General features: G+C 41.2%; 1 protein-coding gene across 1 annotated transcript in view; it reads left to right on the top strand.

Annotated features, from left to right (window-relative positions):
- Positions 1 to 12,071, top strand: part of zmynd11 (zinc finger, MYND-type containing 11) — a 32,352-nt gene extending 20,281 nt beyond the window's left edge. The window contains exons 8-17 of the mRNA XM_080440949.1: positions 1,914 to 2,006; positions 2,466 to 2,553; positions 3,257 to 3,312; positions 3,899 to 3,976; positions 4,301 to 4,419; positions 4,584 to 4,974; positions 5,825 to 5,908; positions 6,323 to 6,604; positions 7,438 to 7,623; positions 9,207 to 12,071. Of these exons, the coding sequence (XP_080297075.1) occupies positions 1,914 to 2,006; positions 2,466 to 2,553; positions 3,257 to 3,312; positions 3,899 to 3,976; positions 4,301 to 4,419; positions 4,584 to 4,974; positions 5,825 to 5,908; positions 6,323 to 6,604; positions 7,438 to 7,623; positions 9,207 to 9,329 (1,500 nt within the window). The 3' untranslated portion in view covers positions 9,330 to 12,071. The remainder of the gene's footprint in view (positions 1 to 1,913; positions 2,007 to 2,465; positions 2,554 to 3,256; positions 3,313 to 3,898; positions 3,977 to 4,300; positions 4,420 to 4,583; positions 4,975 to 5,824; positions 5,909 to 6,322; positions 6,605 to 7,437; positions 7,624 to 9,206) is intronic.
- The last annotated feature ends 1,867 nt before the right edge of the window (positions 12,072 to 13,938 follow it).

Here is a 13,938-nt window from a genome sequence, read left to right as displayed (position 1 = left end):
CCCCTCGTTCCCTCTCTCCGTCCCTCTTGTCATCCCACATTCACTCCCATCTGTTCTTCTCCTTCTTAGTTACCTTTTCTCACACTCCCTTCGTCTCTTTCATCACCCTTTCATTCTGTTCCCTCTCCTCTCCTCCACCATACTTCCTCTCTTTTACCCTTTCTCCTACCATCATCTCTCCATGGACCCCCTCCCCATCTCCACATCTCTCCCTCTCTCTTTCTCTCCTTCCTGACCACCTCCTCCTCTATAGCAATATTAATATCTCTTCATTTCTCTCTTTACGTCCCTCCCTTCTACCCTCCTGTCTCCTGTTGTCTCCTGTCATCCCTTCTTAACCTTCTCTTTCTTTCTCCTGTTCTCTCTCTCCTCCTCACCCCCCTTTCCCTCTCCTCACTTCTCCTCCTTCTCATTTACTTGTTCCTCTTTTCCTTCATCCCATCTTTTGCCTTTAATTTTTCTGCCATCTCTCTCTGCCTCTATCCTCCCTCTGTCCTTCGCTCGTTCTCTCCACTCTATAAAAGTGGCTTTAAATCTTCTCCCTCCGTCTTTTCCCCATCATCCCCTCTTCATTCCAACCCTCCCTCCATCTCCCTCTCTCCTTTTACCCATAATCCCCTTGTACTCTATAAAAGTGCTACTAAATCTTTTTATACCTCCTCTTATCACTCCATTCATCCACCCCTTTCCCCTCCCCCCTTAACCCCCCTCTCTCCTTATGTCTCCCTTATCTCTCATATCCCATCTCTTCCATCCATCCCTCCTCTCTAGCTTCTTTCGTTCTTTCTCTCCGTCCGTCCCACTGCTCTTCTATGCCATAAAATGTTAAATCTCTATCCTGTCTTCATCTATTTACTCTTCCATGCATCCCTCTATCCCTCCTACTGCTGTACATGAATGCTGTTAATACAACTAATCAACCCCTTCTCATCTTCTACTCCTCCTTTCCTCTCCTAAAGCCCTAATTTATGCTTCGTTGCACAGCTCCATCTGAAGTTTTACAAGCAGGAGCCAAAAATAACAAAATGTATTACAGAAGAAGAAAAAAAGATTCATAAGCGGAAAGCACAATAAATCGCCCAAAATGATCGATTTATGAATGAAAAACATGAAAAATAATTCAATTACAAGTAGAAAAGGTGATTTATCGCTGAGAATAATTACTTTGCAAGTGGAAAATGTAACAGAAAATAACAGATTTAGCAGTGAAAAATGTGGCGCAGTGCCAAAAATAACTGATGTACAAACACAATGCATTGTGACACCGTTGTGCAACAAATAATAAATTAGGCTTTACTCTGCAAGTTTTTCATCTCTTTATCTCTCCTCCCCTCTCTGTCATTTATCTCTTCCCATCTCCCCCTCTCTCTAATATCTCTGTCAGCTCCTCGTACACAATACGAATTTGATTAAATCTCATTATTCCTCCTCTGGTGCCTACTCTCGTTTCTCTCTCCCTTCTGTCTCCATCCCTCTTTTACCGCCCTTCCTGCTCCAGAACCATCTCTCCCTTCATCTTCAATCTATCCTTCTCTTTTACCTCTTCCGGGTCAGTATTTGTTTTGCGTATCCAGAGACGATTGGAGATCTCCAACTACCAATACATCTGGTGACATCTAAATTTAGGGGACTGCCCCCGGTGACATCTAAATTCAGGAGACCGCCCCTGGTGTCATCTAAATTTAGGGGACCGCCCTAAAGTCTTTGCATTGGTGCTGCAATGCAGCTTCTTTTATCTTTTAAATCTCTGAGTTGTTTCCACACAGTTTTACCTGAAGTTAGGTGTCACCAGACATATTGGTAGGCCGAGATTTCAGATCGTCTTACTACACAAGACTTAGTACAATATGCCTCAAGTCATTATGTTAAAACTTTATTGTTTATCATCACCCTCTCTCTTTTTCCATATCCAGGCGGTGGATCTGAATAAGAAAAGTAAAGACACCAAACATCCCATGTACAGACGTCTGGTTCACACGGCAGCAGATGTCAACATCATCCAAGAGGTAAACCTCTATGGCCCTGTGTCTGTGTGTGTGTGTGTCTGTGTATGTATATACTGTATGTATGTATGTGTTGGTCTCCAAGTTTGTGCCGTATGGTAGTAATTACTGGACCATTCCACTCTACTCTGCAAAACTGCCTAGAAAACTTCTCAGCTCCTGGACTGTATGTCTTTGTGTGTGCCACATTGCCCTCTCCTGGACCCCTCACATGTTATGACCACACACACACACACACACACACACACACACACACACACACACACACACACACACACACACACACACACACACACACACACACACACACTTCTGCCTTCCATATGAATAGAGCTCTTTGTGCTTATTTTTGCTTCTCTCCAATCATCTCTCTGTCCCTCTCTCTGTCTCTCCGCCTCTCATCTGCCCTCTCTCATTCTCTGTCCACCTCTCTCTCTCTCTCTCTCTCTCTCTCTCCCTCAGAACCTGTTAGAGGGAAAGTATAGGAGTTCTGATGAGTTTAAAGCAGATGCCCAGCTGATTGTTCACAATACGGCCATCTTGTTTGGAGGTGATTGAGAGGGAAATAGTGCACATGACAATGTTTTCTCTTTTAATTCCAGTTCTATCTTCACTTTTAAACTCAAACCTTATGTCTGAACCAGTACTCAAGCTGTACTGGTAACAGATGGCAGATTAGAATAGAAAAGTGATTATTATTTGATCAAATTCTAGACACTGTGACAGTCGTGCTTTTGTGAAAGTACATCATTTAAAAAAATACAAATTTAGTCCATAACCACTTAAACCCGCTAGACTTATTAAACTGAGTTGGCTCTGCACTTAGACCGCTTATTTCTATCTACACCAAATCTCTTTGGCGATCCTCATCCATAAGCTCACAATGTGCCGCGACACGTTGTGAGCTTGTAGATCTACTATTTTTGGCTAATGTTTCGCCCAGAATATGGATGCTGGGGGGGGAGGGGAGTGGTTAAAGTGATGTTGAACTTTTTTTTTTTGCTTTAGGTATTTATAGCTACCTGTCCATGATAAGTCCCAATACTGTACCTCATACAATGAGAGATCATTGAATCACTACTACTTGTTATTTGATCACAGAGCACAGAAGCAACAGATAAAAGTTGATTGGTAATTTTAACAATTAATTACTGTAATGTCGTGGTGATAAATTCTGTTACCTACTATTTATTTGCAATTGGAGATCAGTGTGCTTGATTTCTGAGTGTTGTATTGATGGTTGTTTCTTGCAGTGCACAGCGACCAAGCAGAGTTTGCACGGATCCTGTACAGCGACATGTGTCATGAGGTAAAACAACTATACTCACTGTAGTGACCAATGAGTGAGGAGGTTAAGACTTTTTACTTAGACATGACAAGATGGAAGGTTGGATGATGGAAGCGAGGAAAGCAGGGAGTGAGAAATGAAGGATAGATTAGATGGGAGGGAGGATGGTGGGAGAAGAAGACAGGATAAAGGGTGAAATAGTGGAAGGATGGAAGGGAAGAAGAAACAAAGGATGCTTGAAAGAATGATGAATGGAATGAGACGGTGATGGACGGAAGGAGGGAGGGATGGAAGGACGGAAGACAGGGATGATAGAAGGAATGAGGGAGGGATGAAGGACAGAAGGAAAGATTAATGGATGGATTGGAGTGAGTGAGTGAGTTATGGATTCATATACAGAAAGGAAGGATACATTGTTCATTTTAATTCATGTATTAGTTCAGAGAGTGTGTATATTATATACTGTAGAAAATAACAATTTGTTTTGCAGTCTCTCCTTTCACTTGAATGTGTTATCAATAAAATACATGTATTTCCATTTAAATAAATGTACAAGAACATCTCATCTCCTTCATTCTCTCTTTATCTCTCCTTTTTTCCCCTGCAGTTAAACGAGTTGATGTTGTGTAAGAACTGTTTCTACCTGTCCAACGCTAGGCCTGAAAACTGGTTCTGCTACCCATGTGTGAGTAACCAGACCCTGCTTTGTGTCTCCTCAGATCAGCTGCCATCATTCCTTCGCATGACATTCATACCCCAAAACATTGCTTAACATAAAGCTGAGTGGCCACACCACTGTGCCATGGGCTTCAAAGTAGTCATGCTTGTCATAATTCTGTAAATGAAAAACATACCATCTGTCTCTTATTGATCTGAATACAAATGGGATTTCCTATTCATGGATACATATGACAGCAGTCGTTTGTCACATCTTTACAAAACTAGGCTACCTATACCTTTACCTTCATTTATCTTTTTTCTTTTGTGTTTGCATCCCTGGTGTGTACAGACTCCAAATCATGAGATCGTATGGGCTAAGATGAAGGGTTTCGGCTACTGGCCGGCTAAGGTCCTCCAGAGAGAGGACAACCAGGTGGATGTACGGTTCTTTGGACACCAACACCAGAGGTGAGAACTGGTACTGGTAAGGGACCGCATTATACAGGGAGGGAGGTGATACTGGACCACGTAATACTGGGAGGAAGTTTTCAGGAAAGACCTCTAATCTTCCTTCCTTGCTCTCTCTATCCCATCCGTCTTTATCCCTCTTCTCTCCTGTTTCTCTCTCCCAGAGCGTGGATTCCCGCAGACAACATTCAGGACATCAAGATGAGCATTCAGCAGCTGCAGGTGAAGCGCAGCGCCGGCTGGAAGAAGGCCTGTGATGAGCTAGAGATGTACCAGCGCTTCTACAGGGACGGACGTCGCTTTATCTCCAAGGTGGACGACGAAGGGGAGCTGGGAGAGGAAGAGGAGGAGGAGGAGGACGTAGTGGAAGAGGAGGAGGAGGACGTAGTGCAAGAAGAGGAGCAGGAGAGGAGCAGGGGGGGAGGTGGAGGAGGAGAAGGAGGAGGAGGTGGTGGTGGTGGTAGTAGTAGTAGCAGGAAGGTGGTGGAGCGGCCGGAGAGGACGGAAGAGGCAGAGTCCAGCATCTCATCCACAAGCAACGAACAGGCACGACATGTAAGTGTAGACTTTCTCTTTCATGGCGTACGTAAGTGGACACAGGAAGGAAGTGGAGATGTGGGGCTTGTTTCACGGGGTATAAGAACACGGTGTTATAACAACTCATGCTAGTCTTTCAGACAGGCAAAGCTCATTTCCAGATTTTCCACAGAACCTTTGAGGTGTGCATCTGCCTGCTTTTCAGATTTTCCACAGAAAAAGGTAGACGTGCAAAAGAAAACCAGCTAGTTAAGCGTGCATGTAGATATGGGAGCTCAGTTTTGAAGGGAAATGTGCCATACATTACCCTTTGTCTGTTCTTTAATGAGATGGACTGTAGAAAGGTTGCTAGGGTCACTTTGGTAGGATTTGACCGGATAGGATAGATATGGGTTAAAAGATGAACGTCTTAATCCCTAGAGAGGGAGGTTTTGAAGGGAAATGTGTCATACACTACCCTTTCTCTGTTCTTTAATGTGATCGACTGTAGAAACGTTGCTAGAGTCACTTCGGTAGGATTTGATAGGATAGATATGGGTTAAAAGATGGAGGTCTTAATCCCCAGAGGGCGGTATGGCTGGTGGTTTCATTGCATTCAGCCCACAACACCTCCAGTACCTCTAAAATCACTGAAACATAAAATCTGACACTGCTTCTGTGATGTTTAACAAGTTTACTGGTGTCTTGGAGTGAGACAGTGACACCTGGTGGACTGACCACCGCATGACATGTACAGAACTGCACTATCCCTTTATATTAAACTACTCTGACAGCTGTCCATCATGTTCATCACTTGTAGACTTTGACTCTCATGGATCAGAGGAACCCATCCACTGTTAATCATGTCATCCTGTGTTGTGTTGTCCAGCTCAAAGGCAGTCAGGAACCCAAGGCTAAGAAGAGCCGTCGCAATCAACCAGTTGAACCCAAAGAGGAACCCAGTGTCACAACGGTAACAATAATTCTGTTTCTAATCATTTGAATGTTTTTTTTTTGCTGTTTTTATTTCTGCTGTATGTAAAGCACTTTGTGAGTCCTCTCTGTGAAAAGTGCTGTACAAATAAAATGTACTTACTTACTTACTTACTTACTTAATTAAATAATTACAATCAATGTAAAGCTGTGTAAAATTCTACACCCTTTGCGTTCAAGCCCTTGTGTTAATTACACCTCAAACTCATTTAAACTACTTATTAGTTAGAGGGTTAGCAGAACATGTATCAGATTACTTGGAGGCCAGTCTATGATGTCAGTCATCTATGACGCACCAACTTGGGAGAGATCAGGGATCTCCCTAATTGGACACAAAGGGACAGAGACAGACTCCTCGTCCTCTAAATTCCTCTTGTGTTTCCATCCCACCCAGGATCCAGAGCCTGAGATGGAAGCGGTGAGCTCCAGCCAGGAGATCCCCGTCTCCTCGTGCCCCCCCCAGCAGCCTGAGAAGCTGTCGGTCTCAACGCAGACCAAGAAGGCCAGCGGGGGGTCGCCTCGCACCCTGCACCGCAGCACCCAGACCAGCAGTGATGGAGCCTGTCAGAACATGTGTCACGAGAAGTACACCAAGATCTTCAACGACGTCAAGGACATGATGAAGCAGGACAACAAGAGAGAGACGGAGCGGGTGGTTCGAGAAGCCCTGGAAAAGGTGTGTGTGTGTGTGTGTGTGTGACCTGAACACCCCATTGAGAGCTAGTGCAGGGAATAAATACGTTGAAAATTACAAAGCTAGATGTGTGAAGTTAAAAATGTGAAAGCATTTTACCCACTTGAACCCCAGCATCCATATTCTGTAGGGGAACATTAACCAAGCATACTGTAGCAGATCTGCAAGGGACTTAGGATGTCAAAGTGATGGGCACGGGATCAAACTGTTTCATGTTTGACCATGGTCTGTAAAAGCAAAGCCTTGCGCTACTGGTCCTGGTCCATGTTGGCAGGGAGAAAGTCAGATCCAGTACTTTTAAAGGTGGTGTAAGTGATATTATTTGGTTAACATACAGCATATCCTTGTGGTTCTACACCTGTTAAACTACGCACATATACTACTACTCGTTAGTAAGATAGAAAAGCAGCTGTGCTAACCAGGGGTTCTCTGAAGACCAGGGTTGTGATCTCAGCACCCCCTAGTGGCTCATAATCACTTTACAGTTAATTGTCGGCAGAGATGTACTGTAATGCACTGAGAGCTTACATTCTGCGTGTGTGTGTGTGTGTGTACTTGTATTACTATACTTGTGAGGGCCAAATGTCCCCACGAGTATAGTAGAATTTGAGAAATAGACTGTTGTGAATGTGAAGACCATTTTCCTGGTCCTCACCAAGTAAATGGTTGTTTTGCAATAAGGAAAATATTCAATATATTTTCAATGCTGTCCTAAAATGTTGGATGTCCTCACAACACGAGTATAGTAATACAAATGTGTGTGTGTGTGTGTGTGTGTGTGTGTGTGTGTGTGTGTGTGTCTCTGTCTGCTGCAGCTGCGTTCAGAGATGGAGGAGGAAAAGAGGCAGGCAGTGAGCAAGGCAGTTACGGGGGCCCAGGCTGAGATGGAGAGAAAATGTAAACAGGTGAAGGAGAAGTGTAAAGAGGAGCTAGTGGAGGAGGTGAAGAAGATCGTTGCTCAACACAAACAGCTCATCTCTCAGACCAAGAAGAAACAGTGGGTGAGTGGGAACACACACACACACACACACACACACACACACACACACACACACACACACACACACACACACACACACACACACACACACACAATACAACACCATTGGAGTGTAGACATCGTAGTTACAAGTTATACTGGTGAAACTATGAAAATGTATCAAAATAAATTTTTGTAATGGAATAATGGTGTATCATCTAATAAGGCTGGCCCCGAATGTTTGAAGGTTAGTTTGTTACATTGACATTCGGATGTCAATTTAAAGGTTTGGGAGTTTATTTATTTAATTTAATATTGTCAACTACAAGGTGTCCTACTCGACATGCCTGGCAATGATCCAGAAACCAAACCTTTCCAAGGCTTTAGGTCGGTATTTTCCTCTCCGAGAGCAACAATGGATGTGTTTCAGCTCAAACAGCCTTCATCGTGTTGTTCAAGACGCAAACAGAAACTCATAATAAGTTAAATTAATTAATACATTAATTGAGAGCACATCGTCACTACAGGTTATTAAGTAAATAAAGCACTCATACTCATGGAAGTATAAGCTCACCGTAGTGAGAGAGTTCAATGCAGCTTTCAACTCAACTTTGGAAGCCCCCCCAACCCCCCCCCCCCCCAATCCCCGGTAAGTGAAATCTGACAGCGCTGTGTCCGCTGCCTGTAGCTAAAAGCCTGGTGACGTGAGCAGCCCTGGGTGCAGAGACGTAGGTAGAATAGTCAGTCACTTCTCTTCATAATAATAATAATTGTGCCACCTGTTATCTGACTAAAGTATTGATAACATGCTTATAAGAACATGGGTGCCACATGGAAATGAACTTAAAAAAATTACTGTAGCCTATTCAAAAATAATAATAAAACCGTATCGGTGTGCAAGTAACGTACTCGGTGTGTGCCCGAACACCTGGTAACACTGCATACCGTGACATCCCTAGCATGTATGTATTACCGAATACAGTAGACGGGCTTAGACCGTCTCTGAGCACAGAGCAGTAAATGGAAAGCTATCCACGGATACGATGGGACAACACTACGAGCTGGCGACGCGAGTAGTTCATTGTTTAGGATATCCTGGAGTGGTTGGCACATTACATAGCACATAAGTGGAATAACTAAACTGATTGTCATATTATTGCAAGGGGGGTTTAGTACTGTACAGTCTGCAAGTCGCTAGCAGTGTTGCTAACAACAGACTGTGGGGCAGACTGAAGACAGATCGGTGAACATTAACACATGACAGTTATGACGACGGAATTATCTCCGTACTGTCACCGTACATTTCCTTCACCAAGGAACATGGACTCGATGGGTTGTGAGCTTCTAGATGGGCTATTTTCACAATTTGACAAAATGTGACAGTGGTTAAGTGTCTGTGGGTTTTATGAATATTGAACCTATTAAAAGTATTAACAAGAGCATAAGACTAAATAATAACTACATTGGATCCATTGGAACACAGGTTATTTATTTTTTCTATTTGCTGAAAAGTTGTGGTTTTGGACATTATGCGGTTTTCGCTCAACAGCAGCGCTATGGCATTTTGTAGTCATGACGTGCCTTGTGTGCATTTGTGTCTCCTAGTGTTATAACTGTGAGGAGGAGGCCATGTATCACTGTTGCTGGAACACCTCGTACTGCTCCATCAAATGTCAGCAGGAGCACTGGCACGCCGACCACAAACGCACCTGTCGCAGGAAGAGATGAACAAACCCCCCCACCTCCTCCCAGCCAGCACGCAATTGGCTCCCTTCCCCTGTCACTCAACTTCCACGACTACCAACCACCCATCAAACCCCTCCCACGTCCTTTCTTGCCTTCCTGAACTTTTTATGGACTGTATGTAAAATGCAAAGGGGGAAAAAAAAGAAAAAGTTCTCGCTCTCTTTTTTCGATTTCTTTTTTTCTCATTTTGTATCTCATTGTTATTTAATATACCCGTATATGTTGAATAAAGAACAGGTTTTTTGAAGAGCATGGCTCTCATTATACATAGTATATGATTTCCTGTTTTGTTTTTTTGGGTCATTTGTTTCTAGATTGGTTTTTAGATTTTGACTTGTTTTTTTTTTTCTTTACTGATATGCTACTTTTGCAACCGTTACTTTGGAGAATTTGTTTATTTAAGTGTGTAGTAACAAATCAGCATTAACTGAGATTTTATTACCAGAATTTTCTAATCACTTTTCTTACTGTAAATGCAGCAATGAGGAAATTACATGGCGTGGATCTTAGAAAATGAAAAAGAGAAAAAACAAACAAAACAAAAAAAACGTGAAGTACTATCGCGGTGTTGAAATAATAGCTCTGCTTTCATAATGAAAATATATGGAAAAATAAAAACATTGAAAAATATACAAAAAAAAAACAGGAACAAAAAAGAAATCCCAAACAAACCTGCTTAAGGTTATAAATTGTGTATAAATGTAGCTCACAGACATTTAGCGTGAAATATTTTTTGTTTATTGGTCTCATGACTATTTGGGTGGATGGTCCTTCCTTCCATCTGTCATCCTGGAGTCACTCGCATCATTGGGAACAGGGTTATGAAGTCGGCCCTTAAGACGCCGACAAAAAAAAACAATCTTCCATTTTATGTTGGTGTTATGCACAGCTTTGGGGTTGACTTTTGAATAGACTGTAATTTTTACGAATCAAAGATTTTAAAAAGAGAAAAAAAATTAGGGGATTTTTCTTCTTTTTTTTTTTGTCCTTTTTTTCTAGGGAGAAGATGATTATATCTATATGTCTCCCTCTCTCTCTCTCTTTACTGAGCTGGATCTTGGAGATGTCACCTCTGTAACTGAATAGTTTTATTTTATTTTCTCCCACGTGTTTTTCCCATGACCCAAACAATTGTAATAATGGCAAAAGAAATTGCCTTTTTTTAATCTAAAGACAAACTTTGAGTGCTTGCCCTTCCCCAACCCTCTGTGTTTAGGTCATTTAAAACAAGTTGATTTCCCCCTGGGGTTCATCAGTGTCTTTTATTGTGGTGATGTTCACTCTGATTACCGTTTTAAGTGACTAGATATCACTCTTCACTGCGTCATGATGTAGTAGGTTGTCGTGCCTGTCTTAATCCTTTCCAACAATGTCCTATTCTGAGTAATGCCACGTGCATGTCGATAGTATTCAAATTGTTTTATTTTGTATTCAATCCTTGAGATGATAAAAAAGACGATGAGACTAAGAAGCTAGCTTAGCGTTGGACTCTCGAATGGACAACGGGGAGACAGATGGACCAATATAAAATATATGCAAAATATGAACCATCAAGCTGAGGGTGGTTTCTGTTTCTGAATGCCCTTCGTCTCAAGCGTTCAGTGTGTAATTACAGTGCTTAACTCTTTGTTGAAAAGGGGACAATTGAATTGTTTGTTTTTATCCTCATCAGAACTGGTATGGTGGATGTTTCAAAATCAAGCCTACTTTATACTTTGAATGATGGTGCTGTTCGCTGAAAGTAGCTGATTTTCAAGCTAACGTGCCACCGCCTGCCAAAGTATGAATTAAGCTTGATGTGTGACGTGTTAAATCCCTGTGACGGTTTTCCTCAGTTATGAAGAGTTGACTGAACAGAGGAAAATGTTTAATTCATTTATTATATGATCCTTTACGCCGCTCAATCATTTCTTCATTACCCACCTCTGGACTTGCTACGCATGTATTGGCAACTGCCATCAGTTAGTTCATTTAAGTGTATCACTTTTAAACCTAAGTAACACATTTTGTTGTAAAGTTTAACTACTGCTCGTTTGAATTAACAGTCATATTTGTTTGGTTCTCTTATTCCATATGCTTGTTGATTTGTTTGTCAATCGTAATTATAAATTTATTGCACCGTGACAATTGTGTCTTTCTGAAAAGCATGCTAAGATTAATTTGCCTTGAGTGCAACGAGCTATTTGGGTAACGTTTCAGTTTTAAAATGGCCTTATTCAGTATGTTAACCTGTGGATTAACCTGACAGTGCTCAGTAATATATTATAAATTAAAGTGTTCCTAATAGACAAGCGTGATCAATGTGCAAGCATGTAACAGTGACAATGTACTTGGGTTGTTACCCTGCTTGGAAATAATACACTAAGACATAACACAGGATAATAGTGTATATGTGATACTTTTCCACTGATTAATATGCTGGAATATAGCCATTGTGTGTTGCCATCTTCTGTTTGTTTTTGCATTTCATGTTATTTTCTCTCAGACAGTTTTTCTTTCTTTTCTTTTCTTTTCTTTTTTCCTTGAATGAAATTGCATTTCATTTTATTAAGTGTCACAACTTTCTGATTTTTAGGTGAAGATCATCCTCTTAATGATGTTTGTATTACTTGTAAATAAAATATTACACATGTCAATCAAATTATACAGTACAGTGTAAATGAATGAAGTTCATATGACATTTCAAATAGTTCTACTGCCAACATTAAATGGGACATACATTCATCTTAGTCATGAAATCCTTTCTTTTGTTTTTGTTCATGGAGTCTTTGCAGGGATACAGGAAGACGTGGCACCTCAATGTGAAATTGGCTATTTTGTTTCTCCAAAATGTGAAAAATTTGAGAAAGAATAGCCAGACTTCTCACCTGAGCTGGCATGCTGCCTTTCAGCAAACGGTCTGCTTCATGTTTATACAGCTACATCACATCTTTAACACTGGGAGTTTCCCAGTACAACCAGTGGAGCTGTAATTGTAATGGCAGCCCAGTGGAACATGATATGGTCAGCTGTCCAGATGACGCTCAGAGTTGGGGCTTTCGGATGACGTACAACCATGTTCTAGCTCTTGCCTTATTGTATAAAAGGATGTCATCTTCAAGACAAACTTCACAAAATATGTGAAGTTTGGGGCAACACACTTGAATACATTCAGTCTACATACAACACCCTAAATCATGCAAACATACATTACTGCATCTGGGATGTTTGCTTTTCAAGAACCATAATGCCTAAACCTATTGAAAGATGGTCTATAATAATTAATACAATCTTCAAATAGTGAAAAACATAGGTAGGCTACTACTACAACAACAATAGAGTAATAATGCTAATAAAAAAAATGGTAGGCCTATGCAAATTCACACACTGAATGTTGTGCAATCGATTTATGGAGACTCATTAATTTTCAGGTAGGCTGCCATAAGATTGTGAACTGAGTGAAAGGTAGTTTCTGGATTGCAGGTGGTAGTGTCTTTGTGCTACAAGTCAGATATGTGAATTGTCAGTACAATGACATTTGAATTAGTTGTTTGTCTACTGCTCTAGTCCCAATGAGAGTCTCTTTGTGAAACTTTGGAGCAATGTTCACCACCGTTCACATTTTAAACCAGCGTTGTCAAATTGGTGTTTCGCGGGCCAATTAAGGCGTGCGACGTGGTCCAATGTGGCCCGATGTGATTTTAGAAAACGCCATAGAAGGTGGCAGTCATCACCACCGTTAAAATTTTAAACGGGGGTGATGACTGGCAGTGCCACCTTCTGGTCACATTGATGTAGTGCAGTCACATTCTGCATTATTTATGACTTAACCCCCCCCCCCCGCACCCCCTAGGTCTGCTACAACTCTGTTCTTTTAATTGCTTTTTACTAAGGTTTTTGAAACTTGCTAATTAGCTTGCTTCCTGCTCAATAGTCAGACCCTAGAGAGCTCCCATCAAACTAAACAGCGATCCTTATATTTTCCTTGCAAATTGAAAATATTTCTTGAGAGATCACCAAGTGGTAGATTGTTTTATTATCACAGCCCTCTAACTCCCTGCAGCAGTACATTTTGATACCAATACTACTGTACTTTTTAAGTAGGCTACATTTTTAATTCCGGACTTTTACTTGTAACAGAGAGAGTATATTATCTACATTGCAGTATTGATACTTTTACTTAAGTAAAACATGTGAGTACTTTTCCCACCACTGGATAAACCCACAATTATGACGTTGCATAGTGCTAGTCTGTGGTTAAGAAACTTGGAGCTAATTCAGTGACAGCTTTACTGTCCAGGAAACCAAAGTTGCAGCTCTGAATCTCACACCTCTTGACAAGAATACTAAGTGTGATTGTCTGTGATCACAATGACATTTAGATGACATGGAGACAGCACCCCACATAAAGCACCATGGGAAGTCAGACATGGAAAAAAAGAGTTTTCTCTCCATAGCCAAAATATTGCAATAGAACAATTAACTTTTCATTCACTTTTCATTGTTATTTTTTTCTAGTTCACTGTTGAAGAAATAATATAGGAATAATAGGAATATAATATAATATACTGTTTGTCTCTATATTGTTTCTATAAAATATTAATATGAAGTA

The sequence above is a fragment of the Gymnoscopelus braueri genome (assembly GCF_963280865.1).
Source record: "Gymnoscopelus braueri genome assembly, chromosome: 10".
NCBI lineage: Eukaryota > Metazoa > Chordata > Actinopteri > Myctophiformes > Myctophidae > Gymnoscopelus > Gymnoscopelus braueri.
Note: the sequence above shows the minus strand (reverse complement) of the source record. Positions and strands in the feature narration are given on the sequence as shown.